Source organism: Tamandua tetradactyla, chromosome 6, assembly GCF_023851605.1.
Source record: "Tamandua tetradactyla isolate mTamTet1 chromosome 6, mTamTet1.pri, whole genome shotgun sequence".
In the NCBI taxonomy this organism is placed as follows: Eukaryota; Metazoa; Chordata; class Mammalia; order Pilosa; family Myrmecophagidae; genus Tamandua; species Tamandua tetradactyla.
In genome coordinates, this window is record NC_135332.1 from 37,846,321 (window position 1) to 37,861,423 (window position 15,103).

A 15,103-nucleotide genomic window follows, 5' to 3' on the forward strand; every position below is an offset into this window, starting at 1 on the left:
CCTCTCCTTTTCAAGAATAAGCTTCATAGGGGCAAGCCCCAAGATCAAGCACTCAGCCAATGGAATTGGTTGTCCACACTGCTTACAAGAATATCAGGAATTCCCCAGATGAGGAAGTTTAACATTTCCTCCTTTCTTCCCATCCCCCAAGGGGACTTTGCAAATACTTTTTTATTCTCTGCCCAAATTACTCTGGGATATATGTGGGCATCACACTAACCTGTACAAACCAACAAAGGATCCCACTACTTTTAAGTAACATTTGTCTTGGTTGTCATGTGCCCTCTTACTGCAGTCCTTTCACTATTTTACAGAACTTTGAGAACGATGTCTATTCTGCCAGTTCTTGCCAGTTGTGCAAAACTTCTGTGGGGGAGTGGAGCCTGAAACATTTCACTCCATCATCTTTACCAGGGCAGGCTCCACACAAAATGTTTTTGACATTTTGACTTTTGAGATGTTTTCATAGAGTATCATTTACAGAATTATGGATATCATGGGTCCTTGGATTTTTATGTTTTTTATGCATATTGCAAAATTGTTGTCCAGAAAGTTGTATTAACTTGCACTAGTGATTTTTTTTTAACAGTATAAAACTTAAGTCACTAGTTAGATGTGGACTTAGCACATTCTGTTTTCCTATGAACAGAAATGAGGCAGTACGATGTAATGGGTAGATTATAAATTTGAATTTGTATTTCAGCACTTAATTATCTGAGGAATAATAGGAAACTTATGTAACTTTGTGCCTCAGTTTCCTGGTCAATAGAAGCTAACTCCTGCTTTGTAGGGTGGGCGTGGGCATATGCCAAGATCAATATAAATAACTTGGCTGGTGCCTGATGCATTTGTTAAAGATAAATACACAGAAGCCAGTGTTGTTATACAGCCATATTTGGACTCACCTAGAGGAAAATCATCCTCAGTATTGAATGAAAATAAGTTTTCTCTTTGTCTTTCATTTCTAGGTTTTTGATGTAACAAAAACTCCCCCTATCAAAGCACTGCAACTTTGTACTCTTCTTCCCTATTATTCAGCTCGAATACTTGTTTGTGGAGGGGACGGAACTGTGGGCTGGGTCTTGGATGCAGTTGATGAAATGAAGATTAAGGTATCAGCCTTTACGAACTAGTATCTTTCACAGAAGCACTTCCAAGTTAAATAATACAGTTTTTAAAATCTTTTTTATTATGCCAGTGAATATTAGGATACCTTGCCAGTTTTGAATAGCAAGAGTAAGATATTTATGATTAAGCAACCAGTTAGCTTAACCTTTAGTAAAATAATATAAAGTTGTCATATTTGAGTCTTTATTACTTTGGTCTTTAAGTTTTATGAAATATTACCCTATGTATCATCTGAAAAGAAAAATCTAAAATATTATCTTCGCTGTTCCTAGGGACAAGAAAAATATATTCCACAAGTTGCAGTCTTGCCTCTGGGAACTGGCAATGATCTTTCCAATACATTGGGTTGGGGTACAGGTTATGCTGGAGAAATCCCAGTTGCACAGGTCTTAAGAAATGTTATGGATGCAGATGGAATTAAGCTAGATAGGTAAGTTACACTTCTTCTGAAAGTAGATTTCTTAGCTTTGGGAATATTGTTTGGTTTATAAATGAAGACTTTTGTACTTACAAAACAAAACATAATTTAAATGTCAAAGGTGCTGTTAGTTGTACTTATCCATAGATCCTGGTGCTTTGCTTTGCTATATAAGGTCTAAAGACATAAATTATGCTGGGTGCTTTATCCCAACATTTGCATTTTCACTTAGATATCATTATTTTTTCAAATGCTGTTTCAACAGAAGAACCTTAGTGGTAAGGCATCCAAAGTACGGTTTATTTGATCAAAAGTAACTATTTTTCTCTTTAACTTCTGTTTATTTAGATGGAAAGTTCAAGTAACAAATAAAGGATACTACAATTTAAGAAAACCCAAGGTATGTTTTAGTCCTCAATTGTGAATAGTTTCAACAAGCATTCAAGGAGTGTCTCTACTATACAATGCATGGTACTTTGTGACGGGATACAGAAACGTGCTTATCTTTAAGGAGCTTGTTATGTAACCCCTAAGTTGGAGTGTAAAAAGGACTGTGGGAGAGAACAGTGCAAGCATGCTTAGTTCTGCTGAACAGTCTGGAAAGATTTCAGAGGAAGTAAACATCTGAGTTGGTCCTTAAAAGTTCAATAGAATTTAAATCAACAGAGAAAGGAACAAAGGATTTTTCAGGCAGAACAGATAGAAATATGAGACGGTGGGAGTCATAGTTAGCAAATAATGCAGGGATAACAGATCTGTGTTTTAAAAAGTTACTCTGGAGATCCTGTGAAAATAGCTTAGAAGAAGAGCAGAAACAAGGGGACTTTAGGATGAGGACAATCCAGATATGTTCTATATAGGTAGAGTTGATCAGGACTTGGCAACTGATTGGTATAAAGGAAAGAGAAAACACATTACTACCAGGTTTCTAGTTTTTATGCCTAGATAAATAGAAATACCATTAAAGAGGATAAGAAAATAGAGTTTCAGGTTTGAGATGGAAAAAAATGTGTTAAATTTTGGTCATATCAACTTGAAGCAGTGGCACATTGAACAAGTTGGACATTTAAGCTTATTGCTCTGGATAAGGGCAGAACTGGAGGGGTAGATTGAGGAATTATCAGCCTAAAGGTGATTATTTATATTATCAGAATGCATGATATGTAGAGAAAGAGAAAAAGAGGCCCAAGAACTACACCTTGAAAATAGATTAATTCAGGGGGCACAGCAAGGAAGAGGGGCCACTAAAGGAGACTGACAGTGTAGTGAAAGAATAAGAAGGAAATGGTTTCAGAGAAGACAGAGAGTTATAGAAGGTAAGTGGTAAGTGGCAAAAATAATGCTGACTTGAAAAGAATACTAAAGGAACACTGGACATACATATTTACCACTACCCTTCCAATTTCCTGCCACCAAAATCTCTCTGAAGTGGTGATAAATTTTTAACAGGCATAAGCCCTTAAGGACAAAGAAGATGGGAAATGAGATGATAGCAGTCTAGAGAAGCCAGAACAGTGTGGAAGGCAGAGAACAAATAGTAGTAACTGATTTAGCATATTGAAGAAAGCTGAAATGCTAAGCATCTACAATACAGAAAACTAAGAAAGAAACGAGATGTGGCAGGATCCAGCAAATGCTTAGCACTTAGAGTCACCAGATCACTTGGAATGCATGAGTGTAGGCTTGAACTGAAAGCAGAACTAACCAAAGAAGTTGTTTGTCTCTAGAGCACCTCCCCCTTCTCCAACCTCATGTAGCCACACACTACCTTCCACCTCCTGCCCACCTCCCCCATTCAGACCGCAGCATGGAGGTTTACTCTGGAGAATTTAAACTAAAGGGATTCTGAACTCTGAAATACCAGGCCAGCTGAAATAGAGATTAAATGACATGTCAGAGCACTAGCCCTTTTCATCCACTTAGCTTCAAGATTCCTAGCAGAGAGGATTTCTTTCTGGAGAAACTAACCTCCCAAGGAAAAGTTTCACAGATACTGACACTTGGTAGGCCCACAACAAAATAACCAGATTCCTACTATATAACCCTACAGTGGAGCTATTCCCATGGCAAACCATGCCTTTGGATACAAAGTTCACAGTTCACCTTTTATTGCCTTGCACCTAAAGGTGAGCAGATACAAGTAAGGATCTGAGGAAAGAACATGTATGGAAAGTTTCTACCATGAAGGAACCCAAAAGAAGCAAACAGGAAAAAAAGGAACACGAAGCAAATAAAGATAATCCAACTAGCAGAAGAAAACCTAGAGGGGAAAAAAAGACAAAATTAATAACCTCAGAGAGATGAGAATAACTGCATCCATGAACAGGATGCTAGGAAAAAAGAACATTCTGAAACACACACACACACGTACAAACATACAACCCCACTCCCCAAAAAAAGCTCTTACAAACTAAAATTCAATAGTCAGATTAGAAGGTAAAGTTGAAGACAACTCCATGAGATAGTTGTTGTGAGAAGAGAAGGGATGAAGAAAATAATTAGATGTTGCCCTCAAAAGGATTAAGCACACTTTGATTTGGGAGGTATCTTTGATAAAGACAAGTTTTAGATGGCAGGTAGAAGAGAACATGAGAATTCATACATGGTGATCTCACTGCTTTCAGTCTGGCAAGAATCAAGATCGTCACCTGAGCATAAAGGCAAGGAGGCTGTTGGTCAAGGACTTAATGAAAGTAGTAACATTGGATTATGACAATCTGATTATGAGAAAGGAAGTCTTAAAAGATTACCATGCGCTGTTGGCAGTTATGTCCAGCCAAGGTCGGAAATAAATTTCTAACAGGATCATAATTATAAGGTTCTCACCAGCAGTGCCTGGTAACCTGAAAACCAAAACAGTGTTTTGAGTAGATTAACAAATAAGGCTGATATGGAAAAAAGTAAAGGAGATACTAGAACTAAGTATGTTGTCCAGTTGGTAGTTGAAATGATTGACTTCAAAATGCATACTGAGTTTAAAAATACAGTTAAGAGGGGACCGGTAGCCAGGTTTAGGACTGATAGAAGCTTAGAACGGGTTGCAGTGAAAGTGAAAAGCAAATATGATGGCAACACAAAACATGGAAAAGCTAGTTACACTACCTTTAAGCTCTTAAAGTATTCTAGATGATAAGGACTGAGGTATAGCACTTTTAAATGGAAATGGGAAGTGAAATTCCTATCTATAGTTATTAGCCTTTGTACTAAAATTTGTTTCTGGTAATTGTATTGGATGGTATAAAATAGCTTTATGTGGAAAGTAAATAAAGTATTCAGTTTTCATAAAAACATAGACTACAATGTACATAATCAGTATGTGGTATAATCTTGGACTGACACCTAATATGTTACCTATTCTTATTTTTTCACAGGAGTTCACAATGAACAACTACTTTTCTATTGGACCTGATGCTCTCATGGCTCTCAATTTTCATGCTCATCGTGAGAAGGCACCATCTCTGTTTTCTAGCAGAATTCTTAATAAGGTGTGTTGGATAAAATAACATTTCCTGCTTATCATCGAAGGTACAGTAAAAATCAATAGTTCCATTTTATTTAGCATTCTTTCAAGTAAATTCAGATTGAACTAACTTATGGAGACATTTACCTGCTCAGTTTTATGTAAGACTGTCAAATTAGATCTGTGACTGTATTTAAAAATTTTTTATAACAATAACAGATTTTTAAAATTTCAAAGCTGGAATGTTTTACAGCTTATTTTGCTTAGATGGCAACTATATGGAATATATTTTAGCTTAAGTGGCAACTAAAATTGGAAAGAAATTTTAATCGGGATAAATTTTTGGTGCAGTCATTAGTGGAAATACAGATTCCATTGACTTGGGAAAACCCCAAAAGGCCAGTGAGGTAAGAAAAAGGGCAGCTTGTTTATCAAGACCCCTGACTAAATTGGTTGCTCTATTTTCTGTAGTATAGTTGACTCCTTTAATGGAAAATTTTGTTTTGAAATTTTTAAAAATGACTTGGTGGTTGAGCAATAGGATATGAATAACCAATGCAAAACTATTTTATTCCTGGGTCTGTTTTACAGATACTTCAAATTTGCATATAGTTCCCTTTTATTAATATAATTACCTAGGCAATGAGTATTGGCGTTTATACAATTGGTAATTAGCTCAACATCTCAGTGCTTCCATCAGCTTTTCTGTCTTCAAAATTGATTGTAAAATGTTTGTTAGATTTATCTGTATTACTTTCATTAAATAACCTGAGGTATTAGGAAAAAATGGAATTTTCTGATTTTAATATAATATTGCATTATCAAATGCTTCCTTTGGGAGAAAACGCCAATCGGGTACAAATCTCTCCTTCCCCAGTGCACCCCTCCCCCATCAAAAAAAACAAGACAAAACAGGTCAGTTAAGCTAAAAGAATAATGACCTTTATTGTCACCTTCTTAAAGCAGAGTGATGATAAACAACATTTCATTCTGTTGTACCAGAATTCCCCTAGAACCTTTAAACCTTTGCTAATAGCATAATAGAATAAAATGTAAAATTAGAAATGACACCAAAAATATCCCTAACATGTTATAATATGTAAGGTAATGTGTCTAACATGTTAAGGACACTTTTGGCATTATTATTTAATTATATATTTTCAGTGCTGCGCCTAGTAGGTTCCAGTTTTATCCTATAAAATTTCTAGGGTAGAAGAAAGTTGGATGAAACCAGGGGGTGCATAAAAAAAGTTTCCTTTAGGGTTCCACTTTTTCCATCATTATCTAGTCCATCTGAAGAAGCATGATTCAACAGTCAAGTCAGGGAGTTTGATACAGTGTATTTTCCTTAAGGTTTACACAGCTTGTTAGATTGTTTTAATGTCATGTTTTGTTTGTCTATTTTTCATAGGCTGTTTACTTATTCTATGGAACCAAAGATTGTTTAGTGCAAGAATGTAAAGATTTAAATAAAAAAGTTGAGGTAAGCTATTAATACCTTTCCTAAAGTTTTGGATGATCTCTGAATTATGAAGTTTTCTAAAACAACAGTGCTAAATTCTCTTTTAACATATTTTTCTGACATATATTGTGTATTTATTGTGTGCCAGGCAGTTGGTATGTGCGTTATATACTTGGTCCCCCTAAATGCTCACCACAGTCCTATGAGGCAGATACTGTTAGGTTCCCATTGTACAGAAGAGAAAACTTGGGTTTAAAATGAAATAATTTGTTCAAATTCAGAGACATAATCAGGATTCAAACCCAGGTTTATCTAACTCCAAACTCTATGTAATTCCTATGCCAAATAGCTTTTATTCATATGTGATTCAGAGTTGAATTTATTTATCACAGTGCTTGACTCATCATAGATGCTCAGAAGTTTAAAACCCAAAATTTAATTTGGGTTATGTTTGTGATGTATCTGTCTTACATAATTTACTAAAGTAAAATAAAAATGTATAAACAAAAACAGAATGTTAATGATTGCTTATAGCTACAGTTTCCCTGACATCGTGATATGACATAGTATTGTATTTACATCCCTACTTGCCTCTAAAAAGAATCCCTAATGTTAACAGCCATAACAAAGACATTAGTACAGAGAATCCTTGAACTAGTTAAATAAGTGAAAGGCAAGAGCCAAACAGTAAACAACATGGGGAAAGAGTGAAAAAATGAGCAGGGAAAAAGAAGCCTGATTATACATGAGCCAAAGAAAGTTGCTGTGGTTTAGCAAGACAGCTAGCTCAAAGCCTCTGGGCAGCCATAACACAGAAGGAATAGCAGCAACTTTTCCATACAAAGAGCTTTGTTCTTTATTATATTTCTTTTTTCCTGGGCTTTTTTAGCTTTAGTAGGGTGAAGCATACGAGGTAGTACTTTATTTTCTGATATTTATGTAAAAATTATTTGTGAAGCCACCTATAAAATGCAGGTAGTGTCTTAGATATTAAAGATATAATGATAATTCCCTTGCTTTTATTAAGTTTATAGTCTAGGGGAAGACTTTAAACCACATTGCAGTACAGTAAGAGAAGTGATTTGATAAGAAAAGTACATGGTCTTATAGGAAGAAATCAGAGCAGAACATAACCAAAAGACTGGGAAGATTTTGTAGGGAAAGTGACAGTAACGAAGTCTTGCTGGAAGAAGTGACAGCTAGAATCTGAAAATTAAGGAGTTAGCTAAGTGAAGAAGAAGATTGTTCTAGGCTAAGAACAGCATCTGCAAAGGTCCAGAGGCAAGAGAGAAAATGACTTACTACTGTAATGAGTTCATTGTAAAAGGGGAGGTGACAAGAACTGAGACTAGAGAAGTAGTCAGGCTAAATCAGAGAGGGCCATATTAGCCTAATAAGGAGTTTGGATTTGATCATGAGCACATAGTCTGGCCCCTGAAAGGCTGTAATTAGGGGTGACATATTTGCACTTTGTAAGTGTCAATCTAACTGCTCTGTGAAAGATGAATAAGAGGAGAGTAAGGCTCTAACTGGTCCTAACAGATCAGTTAGGAATATTTAGGGAGGAGATGATGGTATTCTAGACTAGGGTACTCTTGGGAATGATGGAAAGAGAGATTTAGAAAGTGGTGTTGACTGTTTTTAGTAAGTAATTCGATGTGGGGGGTAAACATAAATAAATCAAAGGTAACTCAGGTTTCCTGCTTGGGCAGCTTAGGGAATGGTACTTCTCTTTCCTGGGAAGTAGATGGGGAGTGTGTAGACAAGGTGCCTGGCTGAGTTTTGTTCTTAGATGCTGTTAATCAGTGAAATAGTTTTATCAGCAGTTGGATATATAGATCAGATCCAGTTCACTTTTCTGGACCGGCAAAATAGATGTAAGAACTGTCAGTACAGAGACGGCAATTAAAGATGTAGAAATGGCTTCAGAGTTGGGAGCATGAGAAATGATGGGGCTTAGTGCATAGCTATGGGGAATGCCATACTCATCCATGAGGAAAACAGGAAGTGAACTGGGGAGGACCAACCTGAGACGTAGACTCTGTGGTCCCCAGAAAGCAAAGAAAGAAAATATTTCAGGAAAGGAGGGAAGAGTCATTAGTATCAGATGCTCATGAAATAGCAAGTTAGATAAGGTCTGAAAAAATTAATTAAACTTACCAAAAAGGACCCCATTGATGACCTTGGTGAGAACAGGTCCATTGAAGAAATGGGAAAGTCCACATTACCTTGAGTGAGAGTTAGAAAGTAGTCTTCTCTTGCCTCTTATTGCATGTGCATCTCTTACTTCTTAAATAAGCATATATATATATATATATATATGTGTGTGTGTGTGTGTATACATATATATAATATATAATATATATATATTATATGAAAACAGATGAATTCTTACTGGATATGTCTGGAAATACTATGCCCTGTAATAACACACTATTCGTATTTCTTTAAAGCTGGAACTGGATGGTGAGCAAGTAGAACTGCCTAATCTGGAAGGTATTATAGTTCTCAACATTGGCTACTGGGGCGGTGGCTGCAGACTTTGGGAAGGGATGGGAGATGAGACTTACCCTCTAGCCAGGTATGTACAGTTTTTAATGTCTGTTTTCTTTAGAGCAGCTATTGTTCTTTATAGACATTAAAATCTTTTCCTGAATTTTTTGTAGACCTTATTAATACAAATATTTAGTAAGTTGATGGTCCACCTGTGTTAAAAAGTATTTGTCCTAACATGTTGATCTTTTTCCATTATATAATCCATGTTTCCTATTTCCAATTTTAGGCATGATGATGGTTTATTGGAAGTCGTTGGAGTTTATGGATCTTTCCATTGTGCTCAGATTCAAGTGAAACTGGCAAATCCTTTTCGAATAGGACAAGCACATACAGTACGAGTAGGTAAAATATTGCTATTACATTCTAAGTTCTCCCAGTTCCTTTCTAAGTCATTAATATGTAGAAGTAGATATACATGCTATATCTTTCCCTAAATGGGTTTATAGGACATGCTGGTGATCGCCATACACCAGGAAATTGGTTGGGATGGGGAAGGAACAGGAAACATGGCCTCAAACCGGTACAAGAAATAAAGCATTCGCTGGGGGAAAAAAAAAATCCCTTAAAACAATCAATGAATAAATATATACATTAATTTTCTAAAAATGAAATGCAGGAGAATTAAGGGACTATCAGTGGGATTATTAAGGAAGATCGCTCTGAACCTCAGTGGATTAACTTGCTTCTAATTATTTGTTCCCTAATACCAGCTGATCTTAAAGTGCTCGATGATGCCAATGCAGGTGGATGGTGAGCCGTGGGCTCAAGGACCCTGCACTGTCACCATAACTCACAAGACACACGCACTGATGTTATATTTCTCAGGAGAACAAACCGATGATGACGTCTCGAGTGCTTCAGATCAAGAAGACATAAAGGGAATGGAGTAGGTGGATGCAGAAATGAAGACTTGGTATAGAATCCGCTCAGACAAGTAGAGAGATATGCATCCAAAATTAGGAATCCACTATTAGCTGTTCCATTATAATTCCATCAGTAGTATAATGGGTATACATTTATGTAAATTGCATTCTAAAAACAGCCAAACTTTCAGTTACTAACAAAAGCTTATTCTTTTCTCAGCAATATGCTTTGAATGTATAGCACCTTTAAAGAGTCATACAGTTACCCTAAAGTGAAATGGTTTTCATGGCTTATGTTTTGAGGGTGGACTCACTCTGAAGTAGGCACTGTCTCATTCCTTATTCTTGAACCAAACATTTGATAGACATAGTCTATACCCAGTCAGATATGGGTGGAAAAAACATTTTAATGTGGTGACACCCTAGTATTTTAAAAATTAAATTACTTTTTCAAAAGGAAATGGTATAAATGTCAAACCTGCATGGTTACTGCTAGGCTTCCACTGGCAGCATGACTTACCTGAACCATACATCAAGTGGATCCATTTCCAGGAACTCCTCAAAGGAAAAGTTTTAAAGTCATAAATTTTTTACTATAGTTTTTATGTGAGGATCCATTTACACCCCCACATGTTGTTTAACTAATCTTGTTAATGGCCGTTTTGAGCTGAGGTTCAGAGTCTGTTTTATAACCCCAGCATAGCCAAAAAAGCACCAGGTAGGTGGCTGGCAAAAATTAAAATTCAGAGCATTTTGGATGGAGAATTATAGATTCCATGCTGGTCAGTTTACCACTTTCTCTTTTGATAAAAAGACAGTGGAAACAATTCAAGAAAATGTTCTAAAGGAAATTCACTGGTCAAATTAATTGTTTAAAAAAATATTCAGTAAGCTATAAAAAAAATTATATTCAGTAATGACTGATAAGTTTTTAAAACCCAGTGGTCTTGCAGTACTTGAAGTAAATGTTTTATATTTAAAGCCCTTGCCAGAATTTCCCCAGAACTGTGGTTGGGGTGGAAGTGGGGAAACACTCTGCCTAAGTGTTTATATGATATTTATTTTAAAATGAAAAATCTATATTTTTTACTTATTTATTTATCTTATGGTATGCTACCTGTGTTTAAATAATTTTTACAATTTATGTCTTTATTTAAAAATCAGATTAATCAGATGAACTCTACTTAAGTCACAGTTAATCAGATAGAAGTTTAGCGAACTAAGTAATTAAAATCCATAGTTTAATTCTGCAAGATATTACCCAGATATTCTAACTCTTCAGAGATAGTCCTCTTAAAAGGAATGAAAAGCACTGGCACAGTACTTTTGAATAACTGAGAGTTCTGTTTCACTGTTTTTGTCCCTCAGTTGCTAGTTTCGTAGTTGCCCATTAGAGGGCGCTCCCCTGCTGTTGCTGGCCAGCCTGCCTCTTAATGTCCTGAAGTTAAACAAACCTAATGGGTGGCCCCAGTTTTTTTCCTGACAAATGACCCGTTTGGGGGCTTGGTGGTCTTTCATGGCATTAATCTCTGAAAGATTGTAATGTATCCCCAAAACATCTCTAGCTCCCCTTAATCTATTATGGTCATCCATGTATTGCTATAAACTTAAATTTGAGTCACCTTCAGACTTGGGCCATCTTTTTTGAAGAAACAACTTATTAGTATATATAGTAATCAGTACATTATATAAAATACTTAACAACTTCCAGATCTCACTGATGCTAAAATTCTAGTATTGAAAGATTTTGTGAGCAGGTCTGTTTTCACCTTATCCATACAGGTGTCATGGCAAGTAACTTTCTTTTGCAGTGGTGGGAGATTTTGATTTTCTCCTGTAAGTGCTGATCATGTTTGAGTATAATGAGATTTATTCTTTTAATTCATGGTCAGAATTGTTGCAGGTCTCATGTTTTATAAATACATTATTCACTTTGTTTTAGATTATATTTTACCTATAACCCATAAGAGTTGAAGCAAAGTAGATAGTTTTGTATACACAAAGCAGATAGTTTATTGGGGATATAAGAACTCAAATAAGCAAAATAGTTACACAGGTTTTTTTTAGTTGTTAAAACGAAGGGTATTACATGCATTTAGAGTAGGTTTATGTGCAACTCCCTCATTTATTTAAACAAATAGATTTTTTAATTATCATAAACCAGTGAGGGTTTTTTCCCTACCAACCCTTCATGAAGTTTTTCTGCTGCCTTATTCACTCATTTAGACTTGTTTTGGGAAGTTATTCAGAATGCCATATCATAAAACATATTCTTATCTGGTTTTAGCCAACATCATTTACTTTTTTAGGCCCATCCACCCAGCATTTCAAATAAATGTGTAGGGTAGGCATGTGCTTTATTTTAAGTAAATACAGTTTACCAGATTTCATATTTGCAGCTTATATATTAAGATAGCAGTTGTTTACATTACCAGGGATTTTACTGCAAAATAAATTACGAGAAGATTTTCCTGTTCCTGTTCTTTTATTTTTTCCATGGGCGTGCACCAGGAATCAAACCTGGGTCTCCAGGCATGGCAGGTTAGAATTCTGCCACTGAGCCACTGTTGCACCACCCTTTCCTGTTCCATTTTAAATTGTCTTGATTTTTTTTTTTAATTGACTTCTACATTCTCAGGAATAAATATATAAGTAGGACCTATCTCTATATCTGTTTTGAGATTTCTTTCATCTTTCACTGTCCTAATACATTCCTAACTCTTCATAAACCTAGTGGCTTAAATACTGAATACCTGGCAGCTCTTCTAGATCCCAAAAGTAGATAATGATCATTTTCAGTGCTTTATGTTTAATATAAATCAAGCTTTGTGTTTTAAAATACGGTTTGTCTAGTAAGATTATATGATGATAAATGCATTTTGGTTTTCTGCAACAGTTAACTGTGAACCCCTAATGTAACTAACTAATGTGTATAAAAATTTTATAGTCAAGATTATTTATTTTTATTTTTTTAGGGTGTGTCATAAAATGTGTAATTTTTGCTTTTTGAGATACGTTTGCTTACTTAGTGCTGTAACATATACTGTGACTCAGAAGTTATAAAGTCCTTTCTGTGCTGTAAAAACAGATACTGCCAGTGTGTCAAAAGAAAAATAATTTGCATTTGTAATATAAAGTAAAATTGTACTTAATGTATAATATGGGATTTTAAATTTGCACTATCTAGAAACTTTAAAAGTTATATTAATTTACAGATTCATATGGATCCGAATACATAACTTATTCCACTTAATAGGTCAGTAGAGTTGGTGATCGTTTTGTGTGTGTTTTCCCTCTAAATGATAATATCAAAGAAAGAACCAGCACTTTATATTCAGAAATGTTTTTAAATTCTGCCTAACTTTAGGCCATGGACCGTAGGTATATTTATGAAAAAGTATCTAGAAATTTAAGTAGAAAAAGTAGTTTTGTTACTCAGTCCAAATCTGAATGAAGGTACATTCTCAGCCACAAGACAGAAGTTATGTTGGGTTTTGCTTTTAAAATGCATCCCCCTGCCTTTCTCAAATTTTCCTGTAAGGACTATCTCCTGTTTCTCAAAAGTGGGATCTACAGGCTGCCTGCAGGCATCAGCATCATCTGGGAGCTTCATGAAAGTGTGGACTCTTGGGCCCAACCCTGCCAATCCTGACTTAGTGAATCAGTATCTCTGGAGAAGGGATGTAGAAATCTGTTTTTATTAGCAAGAACCTCAGGAGATTGTTTGCACACTGAAATTTGAAAGCAGCTGCTCTATGCCTTGAGTCACCCAGGCCTTGTTCCAGATACATATCATGCGAAAGAACTGAATTAATTGAATACTACTGAAGTTGTATCTCCTTCGCTCTGTTAAACACCTTCTTCCTCCCAGATCATTATTTTCAGAAAACTCTGTGAGTCTTGTTCATATTCTATCCAAATTGCTGTATTTGTCTTAAATTCTATTGCATAAAAATTGGTAGCCTTAGATTCTTACATGGACTGAAGTTTTTGGTGTCTGGTCCATGGAATCCTGGAGGTACAAGGAGAAGATTCCACTGTTATTTTTTTTTGGTTTTTGTAAGAGCTTGAAGCCACTATTATAACTCTTTCAACTGTTTACTTTTCTACTGATTTTTATATACCTAGAAACATGATGTTTTTATTGAAAAAATTATTTAGGGATGGAGGGGCTCTCAGTTCCTGCTTGGAATATGGCCACTTGGCTATTTCTTAGTTTTTTAAGGAATTTTGTTGAGTTTAAAGCACTGCCTTAGGTTATGTTCCTTGTATTTCTAATTTTAACAAAGTATGGAAATGATCTATGTATTTAATTTTAGATATGTAAATACAACACACAACTTTTAAAATAGCCCTACATGAGGCTTGCAGGTAGCAAAGAAGTATGCTCCAGGGTTCTGGAGAGAAAATTTTTACATGTCACCCTGAAAAGAAACTCAAAAGAAATTATTGAGATTAGCCATCTGCAGAAATGTTTGCAGAGAATAAGTTACCTAGAAATGATACCTGTAAGCATTGCTGATACCAGACCGAGGGCACTTCCTCAGTCTCTGCAAGGATGACCTGGGCTATCTCACTGTTAAGGAAGGTGTTAGTAAAGAATGCATTTAACAAAAATAAACTATAGGCAATCTCCGTCACGTACTTTTTTGGTGACCAACAGGGTCACCAACACTTTCAGGAAGTGTTGAAAGGGAAGGCTGAAAAGTTAGGTTTTCCTTCTTCCTCCAGTGTTGTCCAGGGAAGAGGGCATCCTGACCAGATGACTAGATTTGGTTTTCTGAAGAAAAAAAAAGAATCTTAGCGAAAAGAGGGGCACATTTGTCGTCATTACTCCAATGCTGGACTTGGCTAGCACTGCCTCTGCCAGCATTTTCCAGTTAGGTCTCATTGAAAAAACTCCACAAATAAATTGGCAGTCTTGATTTGTAATTTTGTTTTATACAAGTTTAAAGACCTGCAGCCCTGGTCACTTCCAGGTGAACTGTCTGAACTGGGTCTCTGAGCCCACGGCGGGAGGGCACCCGATGACCGCTTGAGCCGCCGGCTGGCCCCCTGCACATCCTCCTCCAACCCCCGGACCACCGTGTACTGCCTAGTGTTGATTGCTCTTGCTGTGTTGGGTCTGTGTTGTGGTCCATGCCTGCAGAGAGAGAAGTAGGAATTAAAGCATTTAGTATGTTGAAGATTGCTTGTTTTTCAATAAAATTTAAAGT

General features: G+C 36.0%; 1 protein-coding gene across 12 annotated transcripts in view; it reads left to right on the plus strand.

Annotated features, from left to right (window-relative positions):
* DGKE (diacylglycerol kinase epsilon) overlaps nt 1–14,546 on the plus strand; it is a 29,191-nt gene extending 14,645 nt beyond the window's left edge. For 6 of the 12 annotated variants that reach the window (XM_077164858.1, XM_077164855.1, XM_077164856.1 and 3 more), the window contains exons 5-12: nt 969–1,112; nt 1,401–1,558; nt 1,895–1,946; nt 4,918–5,031; nt 6,418–6,489; nt 8,922–9,049; nt 9,251–9,362; nt 9,735–11,196. In XM_077164858.1, coding sequence (XP_077020973.1) covers nt 969–1,112; nt 1,401–1,558; nt 1,895–1,946; nt 4,918–5,031; nt 6,418–6,489; nt 8,922–9,049; nt 9,251–9,362; nt 9,735–9,914 — 960 coding nt within the window. In that variant the 3' untranslated portion in view covers nt 9,915–11,196. Of the gene's footprint in view, nt 1–968; nt 1,113–1,400; nt 1,559–1,894; nt 1,947–4,917; nt 5,032–6,417; nt 6,490–8,921; nt 9,050–9,250; nt 9,367–9,734; nt 11,197–13,428 lie in introns of those variants that run through there. The other 6 variants (XM_077164863.1, XM_077164864.1, XM_077164860.1 and 3 more) reach the window with 6 other exon arrangements.
* Nucleotides 14,547–15,103: the final 557 nt, after the last annotated feature.